Source organism: Hyla sarda, chromosome 4, assembly GCF_029499605.1.
Source record: "Hyla sarda isolate aHylSar1 chromosome 4, aHylSar1.hap1, whole genome shotgun sequence".
NCBI classification, from domain to species: Eukaryota; Metazoa; Chordata; class Amphibia; order Anura; family Hylidae; genus Hyla; species Hyla sarda.
In genome coordinates, this window is record NC_079192.1 from 329,660,186 (window position 1) to 329,686,300 (window position 26,115).

The following is a 26,115-nucleotide window of genomic DNA, read 5'->3' on the forward strand; positions in this document are numbered from 1 at the left end:
CACATTTAGGGGGGAAAAATGATGTGTTTACAGCATGCTGCCTTGTGCTGATTACCACAGGCAGAGGAGCAGACAGACAATGAATACAGCAAATTTTTCAGACCTGCTGTGTGGAGAGCAAGTCTGCTGTGTAGAACAATGTTTTGTAGCAGCTTTAGGGGGGAACTGGCAGAAGTGCAGTGGGAGGGTAGTAGGTAAAGCTTGAGCCCAGTTCTAGCTTTTGGAAAAAGAAAATAAAATCCTAGAAAAACTAAACTAAAAATGTTTTAACTAATCATCCATTTTTTCACTATGCAACTTGTATGACCATCATCATAGGTAATGTTCGCACTGCACTCCCCATTTTCTGTATAGCACTGTCAGCAGTTTTGAGGACAGAGAACTGCAGACAGACTCCCTTTCAGTAATGATGAAAATATAGCTGTGCATCAGGGGCAAACATACCCTGTGCTAAGCGTGTGAGGGGGCCCGCCGTCCTTTGAAAGGGCCGCTCACACCACACACATGTGAGCAGTGGCGCTGCGCCACCACTGGCCACTGTTCTAAAGTGGCCGTGGCGCATAATAGCGCAGCAGGCACTTTAGAACAATATTTGAAATTCCCTCCTGGCGGAAGCGTCAGCGTCGTGTACTGAACACTTCTGCCAGAGAGGATCCTGCGATCACTGCAGTGACGACTTGGGATGCATTCCGACAGCGCACAGGTGAGGGTGGGGAGTGGAGATTTTTTAAGAAAATGGGCGGGGGCAGAAGCATGGAGGAGGGTTGAATAGAAGCAGGGGAAGGGGTAATTTGAATGCAAGCAGGGGGAGGATGAATGGAAGCAGGGGCGGGGGGAGCATGAATGGAAGCAGGGGCAGGGGGAGGATGAATGGAAGCAGGGGGAGGATGAATGGAAGCAGGGGCGGGGGGAGGATGAATGGAAGCAAGGGCAGAGGGATGAATGGAAGCAGGGGCAGGGGGGATGAATGGAAGCAGGGGTGGGGGAGGATGAATGGAAGCAGAGGCGGGGGGAGCATGAATGGAAGCAGGGGCAGGGGGAGGATGAATGGAAGCAGGGGCGGGGGGAGGATGAATGGAAGCAGGGGCGGGGGAGGATGAATGGAAGCAAGGGCAGGGGGATGAATGGAAGCAGGGGCAGGGGGGATGAATGGAAGCAGGGGCAGGTGGGGATGAATGGAAGCAGGGGCAGGGGGGATGAATGGAAGCAGGGGTGGGGAGGATGAATGGAAGCAGGGGTGGGGAGGATGAATGGAAGCAGGGGCAGGGGATGAATGGAAGCAGGGGTGGGGGAGGATGAATGGAAGCAGGGGCGGGGGGAGGATGAATGGAAGCAAGGGCAGGGGATGAATGGAAGCAGGGGCAGGAGGGATGAATGGAAGCAGGGGCAGGTGGGGATGAATGGAAGCAGGGGGGGATGAATGGAAGAAGGAGCAGGGGGGATGAATGGAAGCAGTGGGGGATTAATGGAAGCAAGGGGGGGGGGGTGAATGGAAGCGGGGGGGGGGGGGTTAATGGAAGAAGGGGCAGGAGGGGTGGATGGAAGAAGGAGCCGGGGGGGGGGGTTAATGGAAGCAGGGGCAGGAGGTGTGAATGGAAGAAGGAGGGGGCGGGTAAAGGGGGCAGGGGGGGTAATGGGAGTGGGGGGGTTAATGGGAGAAGGGTGGGTTAAAGGGAGCGGGGGGGGGGTTAATGGGAGCAGGGGGGTTTCCTGAACAATTGACGTGTGGGGGGGGGGGGGGCAGCACATTCTTTGCACAGGGGCCCTCTGCTGTCTGTGTCTGCCCCTACTGTGCATCCATGTTTCAAGGCATTGCTGGCATGAACCAGAATAAACTGAATTCATTATATGAATGGTTGTAATAGAGACACTAAAGAGCTGTGAAAGAGCTTGTTCAGAAAGTGGAATTTATCCTTGACTTGTTCTCATTGTTTAGGAGTGATCATTTCCACATTCATATGCAGATGTTGGTGCCTTCTGACGTGGTGTCCACATTCGGCAGCAGGTTTTTGTGGATAAGAACAGAGAGAGTTATCTGAAAAAGAAGACGACAAGAAAAGGCAGTACAGAAAGTAGAGCTTGCTTCACATGATTACCCTAGCTAAAGATTAACAAAAGGAAACATCCCAGGGAATAGAAGAAACATTCTAGGAATGACTGATTGATATGACTAAATATATATAATATTGCACTTAAAGGTTTACAATGTTTCATCCTTAAAAGGTAGCAAGAAGTATATCTTCTACGTAAAGTCCAGTGGAAAGCTGACAGCTCAGTATTAATGCATTTCTAATGTTTGGATTAAACTACAAATTCTGGAGAGGAATCTGCACCTACATCCTCAGATTTATGCCCCTACGGCTTTACATTTATTATGTAGTATTGTGGAGTCTGAAGGTTCAAGATGAGGTTTAGTTTAGACAGGTTAGGTGTCCATTGTGTTTCCTCCACCTGCAAAGGTAACAAGCTGTGTTTGACAAACAAAGAGGTGATATCCAGGTGCGGTGTTAGATGTTAAGAATAGTTTCTTATAATACAGAATATGTAGAAGCAGGAGATATAACCCCTAATTATAGCTTCATAGCGCACTGGATGTATAATTATATCACTTATAGATGGAAGGAGAGAGCCTACAGAGTTGAAAAAGGCAGTGATCATTTCTGGGCCCGTATACCAAATAATAAAATAATGGCCAAATAATAAAATAATAACTACTATTCCACATTCCAGAACGAGCCTGAAACATGTGCCACCAACACTTTATAAGTGGGTGCAGATCAAGCTATATTACCCAATCTCTGCAAGTGTCGGAGAATAGAATTCTGTATTATATCTGTTGCAGATTTATTGCAGCTTTTCACCATAGATGTCTTCCTTTGCGCTACATAAAATCTGTAAATGTAACGCATTCGGTTAGCTGCAATTGTATGGACTCAGGCCCCTATGTCATATGACAAACTGTTCAGTGTCATAGTGGACGACAGAACAGATTGGATTGTTATTGTACATTTTAGTCCTAAAATTGGGATAACGGGTGTTTTATAGGATGTATGTAGGAAAGAAAGGAATCACACTCATCCTGGATGAATGAATTTTGTGGCTTTATTTCATGCATCATGTACAAATTTCCAATATGGCAGCACAGACGCCGGGAGGGATCGGGTAAGGTGCGGGAGAGTGGTTAGGCTACAAGACTGCTTCGCGTCACTTGACGCGAAACAGGCTTAAAGCCAAAAGAAGCGTCACTTGACGCAAAACAGGCTTGTTGCCTAACCACTCCCCCGCACCTTACCCGATCCCTCCCGGTGTCTGTGCTGCAATATTGGAACTTTGTACATGAAGCATGAAATAAAGCCGCAAGATTCATTCATCCAGGGTGAGGCTGAGTTCACATCACGTTTTCTCCCATACGGGAGCGCATAGGGCAGGGGGGGAGCTAAAACCTCGCGCTCCCGTATGCTTTCGTATGCGCTCCCATATGTAATTCATTTCAATGAGCCGGCCGGAGTGAAACGTTCGGCCCGGTCGGCTAATTTTTGCCCCATATGTGCTTTTCGCCCGGACCTAAAACTGTGGTCAACCACGGTTTTAGATCTGGTTGTAAAAGCGCATACGGTGCAAAAATGAGCCGAACGGACCGAACTTTTCACTCCGGCCGGTTCATTGAAATGAATTACATACGGGAGCGCATAGAAAGGCATACGGGAGCGCGAGGTTTTAGCTCCCCCCCTGCCCTATGCGCTCCGATATGGGAAAAAACGTGATGTGAACCAGCCCTGAGTGCGATTCCTTTCTTTCCTACATGCATTACCTACGAATAGTATTACAGTGGATACATACCCCCTGTACACAGTCACAGCGTTATCAGTGCCCGTACTTGATTAGTGGATATTATACCTGGATGGTGCTCGTGCTCCTCACCTGTTGATGTTTTATAGGATGTGTTAGATTGATCTGATGGTTGAGTATATGTCCTTATCTTCAAAGCCGAAGAGGGTAAAGACCATACAATATGCATATGGACATAATGACAAAAAAGCAATCTGATTGGTTGCTATGGGCTACTGGGCAACTTTTCCTTTGCACAGGTTTTGATAAATCTCCCCCAAAGATTGTTGCTATTCACCTCTTTGCTTGTTCCCATATTGCATTTGGAATAGCTCCTTTTCACTAGTTTTTCAAAGCTCCTTTTCACTAGTTTTGGGGATTGTTTTATAACTCTGGGCATTGGACATAAACTTCCCACGCTGTGGCAGTCATTCTTCTAATATTGGTCCCTAGGGAGGTGGGCTCTCTCCAGAGAGACATACGCAATGATAAATAATATCAAGAATAATATGCAGAGCATGTCAAGTATTAATAAATCTAGATTCAATTATTAACATTCTTGGGCCGGTCAATGCTTTCTGTGACTTCACATCTTATCTTTCCTATTCATATGTTGTTATTTCCCAAGATACGACCAAGCCCTTTTATCGTCTTAGATCAACCTTTCCTATTTCTTAAGTTGTGTTGGTTAAAAGTTAAGAGAGCTGAGAGGAGGGAGAATGGAGTAGCTGAACTTTAGTGACATCTTTAATTGATCATTGTTGGGAAGAGGAGATTTCCCTTGAGGTCATCGTCTACTCCCCTTCTCCTATTAAGGAAGCGTTTTTGCCAGTGAATGTGCTGAACATGAATGTGCTGTATAGAACAGTGGTATAAAACATCTTCCTCATGTATACAATGATTTTCTGAACATACAGTATGCCTTGTTGGATAAACTGTAGTTGTGAATCATTGTTGGCCTGACTAGCATAAGCTCCACTCACATTATATTTGGCCTCTTCATATACAAATATACAAATGCAAATCTGCATGTATTGAACATGTGCGCAGGTATACAGAGTCCTTGAGGCTATTTGCTACAGAGCGAGTGTATGGTACCATATTATAGAAGTAGTCCAATGAGTCCAGAAACATTTCCTGGGATGCCTTTAACAATGAAAAGAAAGTCCAGAAAACCTATTACTGTACATTGGCTCTACCCAACCCCTTCAACTTCAACTGGCCACTTTATTAGGTACACCTTGCTAGTAGGAGGGTGGGCACCTTTTTGCCTTTATTTTTCATGGCACACTTTCTACAAGGTTCTGGAAATATTCCTTCTTTGGTCCACATGGACATGATGACATCAAACAGTTGCTGAAGGTTTGTCATCTGCACATCCGTGATGTGAGTCTGGAATCTGGTGACTGTGGAGGCCATTGGAGTATAGTGAATTCATTGTCAAGAAACCAGTTTGAGATGATGTGATCTTTGTGACATGGTACATTATCCTCCTGGATGTATCCAGAAGAAGATGGGTTCACCGTGGTCATAAAAGGATGGACATGGTCAACAACAATACTTACGTAGGCTTTCACGTTTAAACAATGATCAATTGGTACTAAGGGGCTGAAAGTGTGTTTGTGAAGAAAATGTTCCCCACACCATTACACCACCACCCTGAACCGTTGATACAAGCCATGTTCTGTAAACCCTAGAGCTGATTGTGTTTTAAAATCCGAGTAGGTCAGCAGTTTCTGAAATACTCAGACCAGCCCGTCTGGCACTTTCAAAGTCACTCTCTTCCCCATTCTGATGCCCAGTTTAAACTTCAGCAAGTTGTTTTGACCACTTCTACATGCCTAAGTGCATTAAGTTGCTGCCATGTGATTAGCGGATTAGCTATTTGTGTTAAGAAGAAATTTAATAGGCTTATTTATAATGTGGCCAGTGAGTGTATAGATTACAGAGAACCTGTGAATATCAGGTGATGGGCAGATTATACAGTCTTCACCCCTGACTGTATAATCCCGCCCATCACCTACCATCACTCCCATTATTAAATTTAAGTTCACACCCATCTGACTGATTCCCTGAATTTTCAGACTAACTATAAACCCTCATATCTCAGGAATGTAAGGACGTATCAAAAAAAAACTCTAAAGAGCTGCAATAAAATCAAATGTTTTTCAATCTGGCTACAGGTTTATGTGAACTAATTTGATAGTATTCTGTGGAGGAAAAAGAGAAAGACCGATACAGACGCCTAGTGCATTACCCTTGGTAACAAGACGCGTGGAATTCAAGGGTAGGCCAAAAGGACCATATAGATGGCTGCTCACCTTGGATAAAATAATTGAAAGCCTATCACCTCAGTGATAATGGGGTACTGAGTGTAGGTGGGTGTAGCTGCTAGCCCTCTGGGTTGCAGGAAACAGCTGCACTGCTGTCCTGTGGGTGAAGATGAACTTAAGTGGAAAAGAACCCTTTGGTGAAGGCGCTGCAGTCCTCAGGAAATAATGAAGATGGACTAGATATATTGTAAAAAGTTCATAGCAGAACCATTTTATTCAATATAAAATAAAAAATGGGGATGACGCGTTTCGGGAGGTGCCCTACCTTCCTCAGATCAGGAAGGGAGGGCACCTCCCGAAACGCGTCATCCCCATTTTATATTGAATAAAATGGTTCCGCTGTGAACTTTTTACAATATATCTAGTCCATCTTCATTATTTCCTGAGGACCGCAGCGTCATCACCAAAGGGTTCTTTTCCACTCAAGTTCAATTTGATAGCATGGCAGCATATGAAGGAGCATGTGACTATACAACATCACTTCACTTCTACCCTACTTTCATGCATGCAATGTGTTGCTATGGAGGAGGCAAAGTAATGTTATGGCCACATGCTCCTCCATATGTGGACATGTTATAGACGGAGCGCTGACTAGTCCTAAAATAGTGGCCTACCCCTTTAACTAGCCTTGCATTATAGAGACAGTTTTCTTCCTAAATTGTTTTCTTCCTGCTAAATTGTATATTGCCTCTAAGACTCCATCCTTGAGCTGGATGTCTTCAAGGAAAACCCCCAAGGGTTAGCGGGTTTTGTTTTGTTGCAGTTGTGATTTTTTAGAAAATTGAGGAAAAAATGCAGAAGTTTCCCAACATTTACTGATAATCTGATTAAGACTGTTCTGTGCAATTACTTTATGTGCTGTAACAATTCTAATAGATTCCAGAATGTACTGTACCATGCCAAGCAGTTACTGTAAAAGAAAGAAGTATTGTATGATTGACTGAAATGCCAACTGTCTCTACCTCTAATTCCAATATTGGTAATAAAATGGTATATTCCGCTTGTTGATTGGATAGATATCTATAATACACATGCAGGACAGCTAAGATTGTTATTATCAAAACAGAAAGTTAGGTTTCTCTGAAGTAGAATTTGTTATCTCATGTAAACTTGTGCTAACATCCATCAGCAGATACTTCTGCCAAACACACAAAGAGGAAATGATACCCTTCACCCCATCACACTAAGTATAAACACCGAGTCCTGGACATCAAAGAATCATTACTCAACAAGTGGGAGAAGAATAAGAAAATAAACATAATCATTAAGATCCTGGGATCATAACCCATGTAGTACCTTACGTCAGAGAGCCACAGCCGCACAACATCACATACCACAGGGATTCTCCTCTATTCAGGTTAAAGGAATTTCCTATGGAAAACCCAAACATTTTAGCTTGGCCAATAAAGAATAAAAACATGTTAGGAAAACAAAAAAGGCAAACTTAAAGGGGTACTCCGCCCCTAGACATCTTATCCCCTATCGAAAGGATAGGGGATAAGATGTCAGATCACTGGGGTCCCACCGCTGGGAACCCCTGGGATCTCGGCTGCAGCACCCACCTTTTGCGGCTTCCGGCAGCGCTGGAAGCTCTCATCCTAACGCCTCCTGACCACGGTGACTTGAGATTGTGACGTCATGACTCCGCCCCCGGGTGACATCACATAACGCCCCCACAATGCAAGTCTATGAGAGGGGGCGTGACGGCTGTCACACCTCCCATAGACTTGCATTGAGGGTCGGAGTGTGACGTCACACAGGGGCGGAGTCGTGACGTCACGATCTCACGTCACTGTGGTCGGGATCCGAAGCCTCCTGCATTTCCGGAAGCCGCAACAGGGGGGTGCTGCAGCCGAGATCCCGGAGGTCCCCAACGGCGGCACCCTCGCGATCTGACATCTTATCCCCTATCCTTTCGATAGGGGATAAGATGTCTAGAGGCAGAGTACCCCTTTAAATAAACTATTTAATTAGGAATAGGGTACCCTTATCTTCCTCCTTTCTGTCCCAGTTACAGGGAACAAGGCTGTCAGACTTGAGACCAACCTCTCATTCTAATGCCAGGTCAGAGCTGTAGCAGTGGTTGGCAACTGGAAAAAGTGTTGGTGTTGGGTGACATTTAGCTTGCCATACTTCTTGAATGCAACTGTGACCCACTTTTTACAAGTGTGAATGTTTACAGTGGAGCAAGAGGAGATAGCTGTCAGCCCAATGAGCATTTAGCCAACAGCTTCATCTCATTGATGTCCATTATCACACTAATGTCAGCACATACTGACATATTAGGTATTTATTCAATACTGTACATATCCAACATGTCGGAAGACAGGCTGATCAGGCACTGATTTAGCACTGAGCATGTGTAGATCCTCATTGTCTCATAATAACAACTGTGACCTGTTGAGGCATGGACTTTATAAGACTTCTGAAAATGTTAGCATAAGGTTCTGTAACTTTCAAGGTAGATCAAATGTATTTTTCCAGCACACCCCACACAAATGACTGGGATCTGGGGAAACACCTTGAATACTTTGTCATCTTCCTAAAACCATTCTTGTACAGTTTTTGCAGTGTGGCAGGGGTCACTATTCTGCTGAAAGTTGTCACTGCCAATAGGGAGTTAATTTGCTTTAAATAGGTGTCCATACAGGAGAAAATAGAAAGTACGGCACTGCCGCGTACCTTGAACTCAAGCTGGCTGCTGTGCTGTAGTATGGGTTAACACCTGGGCACTTAAAAGGTAACGTTTTCCGTGCTAAGTCCTCGGAATGAGAGGAAGCAAAAATTCCACTTGAAGAAGAAAATAGAGGAGGCACTGGAATTGCAGTTACTTGAATTTATTTCTCAGGTCATGGATACAACTGTGGCCGACGGGCCGTTTCTCGCTCACATGCGCTTAATCATGGCCAATCCATTGGCCATGATTAAGTGCATGTGAGCGAGAAACGGCCCGTCGGCCACAGTTGTATCCATGACCTGAAAAATAAATTCAAGTAACTGCAATTCCAGTGCCTCCTCTATTTTCTTCTTCAAGTGCTATAAATAGGTGTTCTTCATTTTCAACCAAATTTAGATAGGTGTTACATGTCAAAGGACAGATGTAGCATGATAACCTGCCATGTTGCATAGTAATGTTTATCAAAGGTGGTACTAAATTCTAGCATTTTTTCATGTGCATGTGATATTTCCCTTCAGTTAGTTATAGGAATTATCATTCCCTGTGCCAGTGTAGAGTGGCAGAATTTACAAAACATTGAATTTTTTTGCACAAAGTAAGCAGCTTGAGCAACATTTTATGTGCAGAGACTGGGATTGCTCAAATAATTTGCACAATTTTGCTAATCTACCCTTAGACTTTTATTTTTACATTTGATCTTTTGTGCTTCCAACTTTATATCTTCAGCAGGAAATTGGTAACACTAAATGTTACAATAAAATCTTTTCAGGTGAAGAGCACAGCTGTAGAAGTCTTGGATATGAAGAGATCACCTTTTACAAATACAACTATTATTTGTCTACATGTGTTTCCATTATCTATATATTTATATAGGATTATAACACCATGCACCTATTGTTCCTCTTCCTGTGCAGATTAATCCCGGAAGCAAGGCTGCTCTGGCTAACCTATGCCCAGGGGATGTTATTCTGGAAATCAATGGGGAGACAACAGAAAACATGACTCATCTACAGGCGCAAAACAAGATTAAAGCTTGTGCAAGCCATCTGACACTTTCCCTAAACAGGTCTGTACAGCGGTTATATTGGATGTCGCATGTCTCTCTCTTTTATGGGAGATTTTATTTCTTTTGTTATTTTCATACTTTTCTATTGATACTTTCCTACGGCCATTTACCCTTTTACACATCTTAGAACTGAAAAAATGTACAGCTGTTATAACTGAATGAGCCTACAGTCTATATCAGCTGTAATATAGAAATCTGTGTGATGTGACATAGGAGTCACATATAAAACAACGAAAGGCCGCTGCTGTTTTTTAATGTAACGTCTCAAAATGTTTGGAAAATGGATTACAATATATGCAAAAAAAGAGAACAGTTTTCTAAAGATGGTACCTAAGGCTGTGCTTACAATCAATAACAGTTTTTGGGCTATTTTTGACACCTCTTTGCACAATTTTTGCAGCAATAAACTATAGCCAAAATAACAGCAATTTCCATTTAGGGAAAATACATGCCAAAACACAGCCAACACCTGTATTTTGGATCATAAGTGCCCCCAAAACATGGCCCGTCACATAAGTGCACAAACAAGCCATTTCACTTTTATGTACACTAGAACACCTGGTTCTATAGATGAAAGAACAATGCAAAAATCAATTTGTGAACATTTTCTGATGGGGATTGTGATAGATTTTGCAAAACCCCATATGCTTTAAAGGGGTACTCCGGTGGAAAATCAATCGGTGCCAGAACGTTAAACAGATTTGTAAATCACTTCTATTAAAAAATCTTTATCCTTCCAGTACTTTTTAGCAGCTGTATACTACAGAGGAAATTCTTTTTTGTCTTGTCCACAGTGCTCTCTGCTGACACCTGATGCCCGTATCAGGAACTGTCCAGAGCAGAAGAAAATATTCATAGGAAACCGATGGTACTCTGGACAGTTCCGGACATGAACAGAGGTGTCAGCAGAGAGCACTGTAGACAAGAAGAAATTCAAAAAGCAAAGAATTTCCTCTGTAGCATACAGCTGCTAATAAGTACTGGAAGGATAAAGATTTTTTAATAGAAGTAAGTTACAAATCTGTTTAACTTTCTGATACCAGTTCATAAAAAAAAATGTTTTCCACCGGAGTACCCCCTTTAAATAGAAAACAAAGAAGTTTTAAACAGATTTTACTATTACTTTTAGATGTATGTTCACACAGGACTTATATGGTGTGTAATTTCCACATCCATAAATCTGCAACATTCTGACATAAAAAAACAAATCCACAGTTGCAGATTTTGGTGTGAAAAACGTTGCAGAACAGAAACAGGACATGCTGGTACCACTGAGTTACTTCAATAATGTAGCAAGAAGGTGGTCGAGTGGCACTCACCAATATGATATAGCAGACTTTTTTATTCAAAGGCAGATAAAATTTCCATTACAGGCAGTGAGTTACGTAGGCTGGCATGGATGATCTGGTCACAGCCATTTCTTGCGTCTAAGCGCACTTTATCAGACCATATCAGCAATCACCAAACCATACTTACCAAAGTGTGGTCTGATAAAGTGTGCTTGGATGCAAGAAACAGCTGTGACCAGCTCATCCATGCTAGGGTCTGCAACTGCCTGTTTGTTATGGAAATGTTATCTGCACTTGAATAAATAAGTCTTCTATATTATATTGGTGAGTGCCAGTCCTTCATCCTCTTGCTACATTATTCTAATTACTGCATTTCATGAAGATGAGCTCCCTAGGTACTTTTTCCCAGGTGAAAACTGATGTCTTAAAGATCATTCTGCCTCCCCTGTGTTGCACAGTTGCCTTAGTGGTGTTTTTTTGCAATTGTGCCAACTACTGCTTGTTCTAAGCCGCTTCACACTGCAGTGATGCTGAATCCAGCATGGTACGTGTGGATTGGTCCCCACAGTCATGTGACTTGATGTCACGCCTCTTTACAGTATATGGAGAACTGGTGGCAGGGAACACTAAGTCAAATGTAATATTTTTTAAATTTAAGTTTTTATTTTATTGCAGCAACAATTCAGTTTTTTCTTTTACAAAATTCATCAGATTCCCAGAAAGCCCTATCTAGTGTTCTGTTTTGTTTACTGATAATACAATGATGTGTTTAGTCAGATATGAGTACAATGGGGGAGATTTATTAAATCCTGTGTAGAGGAAGAGTGGTGCAGTTTCTCATAGCAACCAATCAGATCGCTTCTTTTATTTTTCAGAGGTCTTTTTAAAAATAAGAGGCAATCTGATTTGTTGCTATGGGCAACTGCACCACTCTTCCTCTACAAAGGTTTTGATGAATCTCCCCCTATGTCTTTTTAGTTAGGAAGAAAAGCCTAAATGGGGTCTACCAATCACTGTTCTAAGAAAGAGGCTCACAAAGACTTTAACCCCTTAAGGACCACAGGCATATGGGTACGCCCTTGCTCGCTGGTACTTAAGGACCAAGGGCGTACCTGTACACCCGTGGGGATTTCGGTCCCCGCCGTGCATCGAGTCGGGGACCGGACCAGGATGCCATGCCAATGTAATTTTTCATTTGTACAGCCCACTGTTCCAAAGATCTGTCAAACACAAGTAGGGTGTAAATGCGATATGCCCCCCAAAAACCATTTCAATAAAATTCACTCTCCAAAATTCCATTGTCGCTCCTTCCCTTCTGAGCCCTCTACTGCGCTCGCCGAACACTTCGCATACACATATGAGGTATTTCCTTACTCGAGAGAAATTGGGTTACAAATTTTGGGGGCTTTTTTTCCTATTACCCAATGCGAGTGTAAAAAATGAAGATTTTGAATTTTCTCCTTCACTTCGCTGCTATTCCTGTGAAACACCTAAAGGGTTAACACACTTACTGAATGTCATTTTGAATACTTTGGGGGGTGTAGTTTTTATAATTGGGTCATTTATGGGGTATTTCTAATATGAAGGCCCTTCAAATCCACTTCAAAACTGAACTGGTCCCCAAAAAATTCTGATTTAGAAAATTTCGTGAAAAATGTGAAAATTGCTGCAGAACTTTGAAGCCCTCTGATGTCTTCCAAAGTAAAAACTTGTCAACCTTATGATGCAAATATAAAGTAGACATATTGTATATGTGAATTAATATATAATTTATTTGGAATGTCTATTTCCCTTACAAGCAGAGAGCTTCAAAATTAGAAAAATGCTACATTTTTTTTTTCCATAAAATTTTGAAAATTTTCACCAAGAAATGATGCAAGTATGGACGAAAATGTACTACTAACATAAAGTAGAAGATGTCACGAAAAAACATTTTCAGAATCAGAATGAAAAGTAAAAGCATCCCAGAGTTATTAATGCTTAAAGTGACAGTGGTCAGATGTGCAAAAAACGCTCTGGTCCTTATGGTGAAAATGGTCCCTAAGTGATTAAAGGGAACCAATCATCAGATATTACCCTATATAATTCTTGGCAAAGTGTTATATAAGCTAAAACTTTTGTCCTCACCATCCCAGGGGGGTGCTTCTGCCCCCCGGGATGGTGAGGATATGAACTTATAATCTGCTTCCTGCTACACCTGTAAGTAGGCTCCTGGGCGGGGAGCTCCTCTCACCTAGTACCGTGTATGCGGCTGAAAGCGATGCCCCCTCCGCTTGATTGATGGGTTGCGCCATCGCTCTGCTCACTGAACATATGGAGCAGAGCAATGGTGCTGCCCGGCAATCAAACCGAGGAGGCATCGCTGTGGGTCGAAGACAAGGGACTAGGTGAGAGGAGCTCCCCGCCCAGGAGCCTACTTACGGGCATGGAGCAGTTCATAAGTTCATATCCTCACCGTCCCCGCAGGGATGGTGAGGATTTGCCCAGCATTATATAGGGTAAAATATGATGATTGGTTCCCTTTAAGAGCTATTGACATTTTATAGTCTGAATCTTCATTTTGTCTCACAAAATGTAAATATGGTTGAAAAATGGAACTTGGCCACCCCCATGACTTGCAGTTAGTTTGGAACATTCCATATAGCTGACAGATGGACGAGGTGACAGCATCAGTGTTTTCCTTACATAATATGGAGTACTGTATGAATCTTTACTGTAAAGATGGTGTCTGTTAGAGATATTACATCTCATGATAACCATTTCTCATTTAGTTTCTCTGTAAGCAGTTATTTTCAGCGCGGCCATACATTTTCAGGCGAAAACAAAACGTGAAAAGTGGTGTATTTTTCTAGGAGAAAAAAACCAGACCCTTTATATAGTGATAGGTGGATACTATAGCATTCAGACCCCCATGAATATAGCATTTAAAGCCCATAGGTGATAGATTTAAAGGGGTATGCAGCTATTAAAATGTAAGTTCAGACAGTATTAGCTGTTAGCTAGAAGACAGAGTTTGGCTTTTTACCAGACCACAGAGTCAGTCCAAGAGAAGTGTTGACTCGTGTTCTTTTTACTGTTTTTCATTTTGAAGTATATCGTCTTTTTATGAAATATTTATAATCCATAAAAGATACTGTAAATTTTACATTAGTATCACTAGCAATATTACAGATTATACAAATTATGAGTCCTACCTAAAATCAAGACACCATCACTAAATTCTATGTGAATGGACTGGGGTTCAATTCTGAGGGAGTAAATACTTTTTTTTATTTTTTATTTATTTATTTATTTATTTATTTATTTATTTATTAATTTATGGGGAATTCTGCCTATAGTCACAGCCTGGGAGGTCATAAAATCTGTAAGAAAAAACCCCACAGTGGTCCCCCACCAGTGTACTATTTTGATATGTTTCCACATGACAAGTTAAAGGGGTATTCCAGGCCAAAACTTTTTTTTTATATATCAACTGGCTCCGGAAAGTTAAACAGATTTGTAAATTACTTCTATTAAAAAATCTTAATCCTTCCAATAGTTATTAGCTTCTGAAGTTTTCTGTCTAACTGCTCAATGATGATGTCACGTCCCGGGAGCTGTGCATAATGGGAGAATATCCCCATATGAGCTGCACAGCTCCCAGGACATGAGTCATCAGAAAGCAGTTAGACAGAAAACAGCAACTCAACTTCAGAAGCTAATAACTATTGGAAGGATTAAGATTCTTTAATAGAAGTAATTTACAAATCTGTTTAACTTTCCAGAGCCAGTTGATATATAAAAAAAAGGTTTTGCCTGGAATACCCCTTTAACAATATTGGTGACATTTTATTTTTTATTTTTTTTTAACAGGGATTTGCGTTACAACTAGAAAAACACACTAACCCTTCCTTGTCTTCATAATCAGTCTTTACCTTTCTTCCAGTCACCATCCATATCAATGTCCCCATCCTAAATAGCTTTGGTAGATAATGATGTGGGATGTGGCTTGACGGCAATGTGTATGTAAAGAGGCAAGGGAAGGTTGCCTGAGGACTAGGAGTCGTACACTTCCGAATTCTAACTTTAAATTCAAGCGCTGTTAAGCTCAACAACTGTTAAACAACTTTTGTCATATTTTGCCTGTACACTAAAGGGATTTTATAGAACAAGTCTGGTAGTTTCCTTTCAAGTGATGTTATGCGCTTTCACTAAGATATTTTACAAGACTGTATAAAAGCGATTTTATAAGAGCTTCAAACATTTCATTCCCTCATCATCATCTAAACCTGAGATTTTACATGACACTTTTACAGTTTCATATTGTAATGGACAGCAGGAATGTAATATTCCAGAATGACCTACATATGTGCCTATAGGCAAAGCAATGGACATTGGTAATTTTAGATCATTTAAGCCGATTCAAAATCACTGGATAAAAGAGATAACTTATTTTTCGCCCTATAGGACGCACTGGCATATAAGACGCACCCAATTTTAAAGGTGCAAAATCTAGAAAAAAAAGATTCTGCACCCAACAGTGATCTTCAACCTGCGGACCTCCAGATGTTGCAAAACTACAACTCCCAGCATGCCCGGACAGCCAACGGCTGTCCGGGCATGCTGGGAGTTGTAGTTTTGCAACATCTGGAGGTCCGCAGGTTGAAGACCAATGGATAGGAGGTAGTACCACTGGATAGCAGGTAGCGCCGCCATGCAGGGGATCCCGGCACGGAGCAGACACCGAGGAGGCAGGTAAGGTCCCTCCCGGTGTCCTGTAAACTGTTCGGGACGCGGCGGTCCCGAACAGCCCGACTTTAGCTTCAGACGCAGCGGTCAGCTTTGATAGCCGCGTCTGAAGGGTTAATACAGGGCATCACCGCGATCGGTGATGTCCTGTATTAGCCGCGGGTCCCGGCCATTGATGGCCACAGGGGCCGACCCGATAAGAGTGTATTCGCCGTTTAAGACGCACCAACTTTTCCCCCCCAGTTTTGAGGAAGAAAAAGTGCGTCTTATACGGCGAAAAATACGGTATATGAGCTTCCACATTTACCACATTGTAAATGTAGCAGTGCCGAGAAATCTCTGCTACATTTAGTAATTCACCCTCTATTATTTTCTGTTCCTTCCCATAGACAGCTTGAGTATGCCAGGTGGTGCTCTCTGTATACAGCAGTTCACAAGAAATAAATGACGGGGCACTCACCGTTGGCTTGAACTTCAGTCTTCTTTATTCATAATGAAGAACATAAACATGAATATAGTGCAGGACAGGGACGGACAAACATAGGGGAAACACAAGGGGATGTTCCTCGGGACAGCGGTGCCAACTGGTGGGCCAGTTTAAGCACATAATCAACTCGTGCCAGAAAGTTAAACAGATTTGTAAATAATCCTTCCAGTACTTATCAGCTGCTGTATACTACAGAGTAAATTATTTTCTTTTTGGAACACCGAGCTCTCTGCTGACATCACGAGCACAGTGCTCTCTGCTGACATCTCTGTCCATTTTAGGAACTGTCCAGAGTAGGAGAAAATCCCCATAGCAAACATATGCTGCTCTGGACAGTTCCTAAAATGAACAGAGATGTCAGCAGAGAGCACTGTGTTCCAAAAAGAAAAGAATTTCCTCTATAGTATTCAGCAGCTAATAAGTACTGGCAGGAGTAAGATTTTTTAATAGAAGTTATTTAAAAATATGTTTTACTTTCTGGCACTAGTTGATTTAAAAAAAAAAAAAAAGTTTTAAACTGAAGTACCCCTTTAACTGTTTAGTTTGCTGCTTTGGACACATTTTGTGAAACAGAACATGCATGTGGCTCCATAGAAACAAAGGGAAAAGAATAAGTATATCCTTAGGGAACACAGGATATTTAATTGTTGCTTTTGCCTCCTACAGCTTCCTAATAATGACTACAATTGTTTCCTACTCCATCTGAGCAGCAGAACTGTAGAATGGAAACATAAACATATGCGCCAAGGCATTGCAGTCAAGTATCTACTGTACTTAACATGACAACGTGGCTAAGATGACAGATAGCGGTGGGCAGAATTACAATGGGGGTGCATGGGTAAAAAACATGTTGGGGGGGGTCATCCCAGAAAACTCTTCTAAAAATTATGCTCATTAGGATTCCTACTAAGTTTTCTCAGACCTGGATTTACTAATCGGGCAAGTGTCCAATATGCGTCTTAATAAAGTCCACTCCCAGGCTCTGCCTGCCCTGCTTCAATGAATCTATCAAATTCTCAGCGTGAGCAGATTCCATAGGGGTTACATTAAGGAGCTGTGTTATAGCAGTTTCCAGAAACCTGGGCTGCAAATGAACAGCACTGAGGTAAATGTAAGAATTGGTAAAAAGAGATAGTTACGCAGGGTTAAGCTGAGGTCAGACAGCATTATGATGTAATACTCAAAAAGGCACACATCTTTGTAATATAGATTTTCTTTGTGTCAGCTCCACCCCTGATCAAAATGCCAACAACAACAATGAACCTAGCCTTAAAATAAAGCGTTTTTTATGATGATCTTATACTTTAAAAGATTGATGATTTAGTATATACAGTATGTGTATATAGAAATCTGAGATCACAGCATAAATAACGTTTCGGGTCGTGAAGAATGCTGAAGTTTATTTATCCTCTGTGATCTTTGATGCCTGTATGTTAATCTATAGGCTGGCTGACTGGATGACCACTTGCATAAAGGCTGATCCCTTGTACTGTCTTCAATCTTTTGCATTGTAAGATAGCTAGCACATTGGACCCACAGAGGGTATAGATTTTATTTTCAGCCTTTTTAATAAATTTGGCAAATTTCATTCTCACAACCTTCAGTTTAAGACTGGCATATGAAACACCACACAATATATATTTACCTATTTCAGATATGGTATCAGTGTGTTGTGTGCAGGTAATCTGTACATTCCCTTTCATGGTATTTACCTTTTTATGATCCAATTACCCAATAAAAATTAAATGGAATCTGTCATTACTTTTATACTGCCCGAACCATGTCAGGGTTCATCAGGGTGGTCCATGGTGGCTTCTGTCTGCCCCATTAGCCACGATTGATAGATTTCTCCCTATAACAAAACAGGAAGAGATTTATCAATAGTGCATCAGTGCCTGGGTGTTCAGGCGGTAGGAAAGTAGTATTAGGTTTACTTTAGGATAGGGTTGCACGTAGCGCATCCACAGCGTATTTGGCACTGCGGATGTGCTACTGTCTGTCCCTAGAGTGTGCCTCCTGCTGTGCCCATGTGTATAGCTCGTAGCAGCAATCCGCTGCTACAAGCAAACACACAGACATGCACAGTGTACTCACACACTCCGCATGCGTGTGTGACTCGCAGATCATCTGCTCATAGCAGCGGATTGCTGCTACAAGCAGGACACACGTGCACAGCAGGAGGCACACTCTAGGGATGGTCAGTAGCACACACGCAGTGTCAAATACATTGCAGATACGCTACATGTGACCTTGCCCTTAAAGAAACAGGTTCAGCTGCTCACCTACCAGATCCCCATCCTTGTAATTATTAAATGAAACCTAGTGATGACTTTGCAGAGGGGATGAAAGCTGAGGGTTCATAAACTAATTGTCACCTTATTGCTTGTCCCCTCCCTAGAATTATAAATTTGTGAATGAAGTTTGTCTTGATGTCTAGTACATCAAACCGTCAAACACCCTTTGCCTGTGCTCTCTCTGCTTATTTCATCCCATAATGAAAGGAAATTACGGATTGTAATGTATATAATGAGGCAGGTTCCCAATAGGTTACATTCTAAAGTGAACTATTTTGGTACCCTAGATCAGACTTTCCTGGCTGATTTCCTAGACTTTTATGGGATTTAAATTAATGCAGCCAAGGTCCTGTAGTAAAAAGTTAACAAGCATGTTGTTTACCCTTATTTTCTGTTTTCTTCTATGCAGCACATTTCCTATAGGTGTTAGCTTACTTGTTCTGGCATTAGACTATTATAGCAGGTTTGAATTATCATTATGGTAATAATAATTATTCTGCTAGTAGATATACTGTATATACAATTGTTTTTAACACTACATATTTCACCTTTATTATAAGGTCTTAAATTTCACGTGATGTTTTAGCATGCTTATCCTGTGTTTAGACTAGACTGCATAACTCCAGCATTGCATTACACCTAGATGACTCCTAATTGGTAAAGTACATACAGTGGAAGCAAAAATGATAAGTGATTATAATTCAGTTTCTTCATAATGCAGAATTGAGCCTAAAAGTCATTACACGTTTCCTTTATACATAATGTACATTAAAACGTGCCCCAAATGTCTGTTTTACAGCTCGAAAAGGCCACAAATAACATCAATTTTTCCATTTGAATTCTAATTAGTTCAATTGGAGAACGTCTCTTAGTTTCCACACACTTTTATATTATGGCTGTAATTGTTACAGTGCCAAGGACTCTTTTAGGCTTTATTCTGGCTCCTAATTTGGGGTATATTTTGGTATTTAATAGTTTTACATGTAAAATAGAGGACATTGGCCTGCACACAGGAATATTCTTTCACATGCAAAGGTCTTGAATCAATAGAATTTTCTTTCACTAGAGTTTTCAATAACCTAATTTAATTTGGAGGCAGAAACTAGAAGTACTGTATTTTTCTTAGTACACATGGACTGACTGTCTTTTCTTTATGAATTTCTTGGCATCAGCATTTCTTTATTTGCTCTACAGAGAACATATAATAAAATTAAAATGCCAAAGTATATTAACCCATTTGAAATAGGACAGCTTTGAGGGATCTGAGGTTTCGCAGTAGTTTACACTGTGGTAGAAATGTTTGTCAATGACAAGATGAGCAGTAAATAGTGCAACCTGTAGCTTATAGACTGCCACAGATACAGGGGGAGCGGAGCAGGCTTGAGTGCACATCATGCCATGAAATCAGTAGTAATGATAAACTCTACCCACTTGGATTTGACCTTTTTACTGTGTTTTTATTTATACCACGAGTCATAAAACAAGATTTAATTCTATACTGTTACTTTTGTTTACTCACCTAAAGCGTCAGTATCATAAAAAAAAAACTTTTGACATGTCATAGAGACATCTTAAAAGTATTAATTATCAGTTGATTCTAAGTCCCTCATGAATCGAACAAATGGGAGGAAGCACTCAGCTAGACGCTTCTCTCCCTGTCTCTCTCCTTGTTGCAGAAGAAAGGCACCATCAATTTTTCTATAGCATCCTTCTCCTACAGCGAGAAGACAGCGGGAAGAACAAGCGCTTAGCGGAGAGCTTTTTCTTGGTGGTTTTGGGGATTGTGTGGGTCTTAACACACAGACCCAGATTGATCAAAACTTTTGCCATGTCATTAAGACATATGAAAAGTTTTTTTTTTTCTTTTACAAAGGGACTGTGATACATTGCCATGTGATACTCAACTGTTCCTTTCAACCAATTTTGATAAATGTGCTCCAGTATATACAAGGACGTGACCCTGTAAATTATATCATGTACTAAAATGTTATGAATTGGGTGTCGTGTATAATGAGACATTCATCTAGTGGATTGGGCGTACATTAACAAAGAACGTAAAGCAGAACACAAACACAAATTATTTAATTTCTATTTGCTCCACAACACAGAAGCTTTCCAACTTTTTCCAGATGTGGAGACATGGAATACAGGGAGTCAGAACTCCACGTCTCTTTTATGGAAATTGCAGTTGTTCTCATTTACTGTAAGTGATCGTCTCGAGATTATAGGATGTGACTTGTGTGCATAATGGTTTGGGCCTAGTGCAATAATTACACAGTCAGCAAAATGCATGTACAAAAAGCAGGGCAACTTCAATTTCAAATTCACTCATTTTCCTCCCTATATAGTGCAACATAGACTGTTTTAAATGAGGTTTTACAAGCTTATATGATTGATGGCCATCAATTCCTGATTGGTGGGTTGTGACATCCTACACCCCCTGCTAGTCTGCTGTTCAGCACCCACACTACACAGTGAACGGGGATGAAAGCAGTTGACTACATTCACTGGGTAGTGGTAGCGCTGCTGTACTGTAGCTCAGGTCCCATTTATTAGCGATAGATGGTCTTTTCTGTGGATAGACCATCATTCATATTTGTGCGAAAAACCCCTTTAGAGAATAAGGTGAAGGCTCTTTTGTATGCCTTGTCTCTACCTGTTTTACTTGATGTGTCATACATTGGCCATCAACCATGATGCCTTCTGCTGTCCTCTCCCTGTTGTTAGGCTAAGTACATTTTTAGTAACAGAAAGACCAAGACGGAACACAGGAAGTAGGAGCAGAGTTTTGCTAGTGCTGCATTCAGAAGAGAGAGAAAGAGCCTGGACTGTGTTCCTGCTCTATGATATATCAGTGATATATAGATTTATCAATGTCTAAACCAGGATTGCCTGATTTGCCCATAGCAACCAATCATAGCTCAGCTTTCATTTACCAGAGCTCAGTAAGATATGAAAGCTGAGCTGTGATTGGATGTTATGGACAAAATCAGGCAGTTTTAGACACATTGATAAATATGGGACTTGATATTTATTCTTTATTTTGATTAATAGTAATATGCAGCATGTATGTTGACAGGTCAAGTTTCTTAATGAATTAATTTTGACATTCTATTAGGATAAGCTAGGGATACAAGTTGGTACATATCAACTTATTTTTAAAGATATTGGAGCAGATTTATGATACCTGTCTAAAGATACATTTACACGAACTGAGCTTCTATGAGCTTTCTTTGCAGGTATAACCACGGCGGGTCTTTCACAGGAATTTTCCACATCGGAAAATGCGCAGCTGAATTTATTGACTTCAATTTGGTCTACTGTACCCTGTGAACTTACCCTAAAAGGAAAAAAAAAACTGTCTTTGTAACCTATGGCTACCAATCACTATAAGAAATGAAAACTGTGGCAGTTTTTCTTGTAGACTTTTTCATATATTTCTACTTTTTGTGTGCAAAAAACGGCAAAAAAAAATGTTTTTCTGGGTAAAAAACGCTACAGCCAGATGTTAGCTACAAATCAATAGGGATTTGTGAAACGCCATATCCAATTGGAGCTTTTTCCAGTGTTTCACTGTTTTTCAGTGGTTTTGGGCTCAGTGACAGTTTTCCAAAATCGCAGCATGTTCAGACTATGGCGTTTTCTCTTGACACATCAGGAAAAAATGCCAAGACTTAAACCTACAATTTAAAAAAAAAAAACACAAAAACCTTATCTTAGAAGTGCAAAACAGGGCAGTTTTCTGGGCCTTTTTTTTTTCAGGATAAAAAAAATGGCTAAAAAATTTAGGTGGAAACTTAGCCTAAATGTGTCAGATGGGTTTCCATATCCTTTTGGCCATACAGTGAAACAAATTACCAATGCCCTTGATCTAGGTGCCACAACTAGTATCCTATGGCTACAGTACAACAGTCATTAAAAGAAATTAAGGGAAAACTCCTGTTCCTACTTTTAGCCTTCACAATAGTATTGTGAAAACATTGGTTTTTGCTGCAGAACATAACTGAAACTGTATCCAGGCTGTCTGTAAAAGTAAAGCACTAGGATTGTTGAGTAGGAAAAATAAACTGCAGTCACTGCACACTCTATTGAAAGAGACTGAAAAATAAAACTCCAGGTGTCTGTAGATATAAACAACTTAAAACCAAAGAAACTATGCACCAAATGGATCAGCTACAGACATAATAAAACAAGTATCAAAACTCCGAGTGCCAGAAAGGCTTTAATAAGAATAATGTCACCTCCCGTTCCCTCCCACCAGAGACCTTTCAAGCCAAGAGGTTGGAATGAAGTAACTGCGAGAGACATAGTAAATGGCGTCTTACGCTTATTTCTGAGATATCTGTTTTCTAGACCAGTTTAATGTCTTCCTAACTCTTCATTGCTTTGCATGATGCATAGCGCAAATGTTAAATAACAAGGTAACCACACTCCACGAGGGAGCCATTTATACATTAGATCCTTATTTTGCTCATGACCTTTTGTCACATGTAATCATCTTTACCGCCGGTACATGCTCACTTTACATAGAGAGGAATATCCTGCAGTCTCCTCACTAACACAATTACGTAGAATATAAGGAATGAAGCTGAGCACTGACAGATGCTCCATGGAGGAATATGGATAGTTCCTCATTGTATATATTACTTGTAATCATCAAGGAGGAATTACTATCGTTAAAGACTGTAGATTGATGGGATTAGGAAATCGTCTTTTTGACTGTATCATTTTCAGAAAGGATGCTGGGATTACTGGCGGTCTACTGGTGTCATTGATGTCATACAAGTCACAATTATTTGATGCAAATCCTACAAAGTGTTTTACACTAATGCCAATGTAGAATAATTATTCTGCTGCTATTGCCAACCTCTGTTCCCATCCATTACTCCTCACATGAATCTTTGTTGTCTGATCTGTAAGTAACTAAATACTGTTGTTTATGGGGGTAGGAGGGTGGGCTTATCAGCCAAATAGGCTTATATTGCCCTGAGAATACTCTTGATTGTCAGCTGATCATATTTTTGAAGTTATGTGCACACTACAGCATATCCACCCAAAGAAATTCCCGGGGGAATACCCAATGCAGAAGCTTTACTTTGTCTTCAATGTCATTCTGTTGCACTGTGAAAAGGAAATTATTTAGGTGGAATACCATTCAAATTGCATTGCCATCAGTGGGGAAAAATAATAATATGAATACAATTAGAAAGAGAGAATAAGTGTCCCTGTCATAAATTTTTTTTTTTTACATATCACAGGGAAATGTCAAAAGTTTTCATGAGTTGGGGGTCTCAGTGTGCGCAGACCCTATCGTTCGGTAGATATGGCTGAGAAAAGCGCACATTTATTCTATTTTCTTCCGGCTACTTTAGATCTCTGACTCTTTGCTTGAGACAAGCTCCATTATGAGTCTGTGTCTCATCATGTGCAAATGAAGAAAAATCACACATCTGCACTCTTCTCCTGGCTATATCTAGAGATCTTGGGAGTATGAATACATGTGACTCTAACTGACCAAATTATTTTGTCATGCCCCTGCGATATAAATGTTTGACATCCTGCATGACATTACCCCAATTTGCCTGAGCTTTAGGTACTCAGGCATATATAGTTAGGCTCCCTTCACATTTGTTTCCGTCCATCTGAGGGAAACTAATTGTAGAACTGATCCCATTCATTTGAATAAGACAGTCACATTCATCCGGCCTCTCAAGTTTGCAGTTTCCTGTACCGATCACTCCCCGAACAATAACCCGAGCACCTGCGCAAGGACACGCCAGTCCTGCCCTCGGCCTTGTACCACAAATGGAAGAAAAGATTGTCCAGCGCCAGGTGTGCAGAAAAGCTTGCTTTATTTTGGATAGTCCAACAGAAGTCACTGACAGAGAAAATGTCTGATGCGTTTCGCACCTCGGTGCTTAATCGTAGACACAAGTTTGATGTCAGATGGGGGAGCTTGCCGCATTGCTGCCGGACAGGTAAATGCATCTTGCTGTGTTCCTCTATCCAGCATGCACAGTTAATGTACGCCGGATCATAAACAACTGGCGCCAACTGATGCACTTTTATCATCAGTTGTGGGATCAGTGAGCCAGACATAAGTGAACCCAGCCTTACTTTCCTGTCACATACAATGTTCGGTACAACAAACATATGTTCTATCTTTGTCCTGTTTATGCCTTTTTCAAAAAATAAACTGTTTCTGAAAAATAAGGATAAAATGTATTTGTTTGCTTTTTTCTGACCACTGTTCCCTAAGTAACACCTAGATAAGCTCCAATATTAAATAATAAGGAAGCTCATTGGAGGGAATTTATCACAAGCTTTTGCTTGCTCCGTTATGCAAGTTTCAGTTGCTCAAATTTATCAAATTGTCACACAACATATGATAAATTTGCATGTTTTTCAATATACTTTTTTTTTAGTGTGCAATTTTATTTTTTTTAGCAAGTAGCGTATAATAAATCTCCAAAAGACTCCCTATATTTTACACCACACCCTTTATACAAAAGCCATGCCCCTTTGTCAGACAAGGTGCACACATCTCTACAACAAAAAAAGTCGTACATTTTTAAACAAAATATATATTTTTTCACACCAGGAAACCGGCATTCAAGCCATGGTAAAAAAATAAAAATAAAAAACAAGTACACAATAGATTTTATTGGCGGCAAAAGAAATTGCAGTATAGGACACCCTAAGATGACATTTTATATTCTGATATAGCTGTTTCTATTATCATACCCAGTAGTATTATACCATTATTAACCACAGATTATTCAAGTGTTCCAAAAGGTAGGAATATTTAGGTAATTTTTTATGGAATTTTCTAGGTTGCCTCACCACCTTGTTAATTTTATAATACCTCAGCATGACATTTTCTATGTTGTTTTTTTTTTTGTTCAAATAATAGCAGAAAAAGTATTCAGCAATCCAAGGGTACCATAAAACTTGAATCTTTATTTAATCCATATAAAAGTCCAAAGAACATACAAACAGTTTGAATACAGGAACACCGAGGACTTGACGTGTTTTGTGGCAAACCACTTAATCATAAGTCTAGAAAGTCTGATTTATGATTAAGTGGGACGCCACGAAATGTGTCAAGTTCTCTGTGTTCCTATCTTAAGACTGTTTATATGTTCATTTGGACTTTTTTATGGAATAAATAAAGCTTAAAATTTTACCGCACCCTCGGATTGCTGGATCCCTTTTCTCCTATTATTTGGAGCCAGTGCTCTTGGAAATATCCGTTCACTCCTAGACGCCTCTCTTCCTATGGTGAGCTGATTGTTCGCCTTTTTATGTATTTTTTTTTTAACTGCATATTTCTCATTGAGGTCCTGTAGGTCAGACTGGACTGGTTAGTAAGAGCAGTATACTGTGTTAATGCAGAGGAAATCTGTGTCCGGA

The 26,115-nt window shown here is 40.8% G+C and overlaps 1 protein-coding gene across 1 annotated transcript in view; it reads left to right on the forward strand.

The window, feature by feature from the left end:
• Nucleotides 1-26,115, forward strand: part of LOC130369613 (PDZ and LIM domain protein 4-like) — a 197,718-nt gene that overhangs the window by 44,587 nt on the left and 127,016 nt on the right. The window contains 1 exon segment of the mRNA XM_056575051.1: nucleotides 9,753-9,904. Within this exon segment, the coding sequence (XP_056431026.1) occupies nucleotides 9,753-9,904 (152 nt within the window).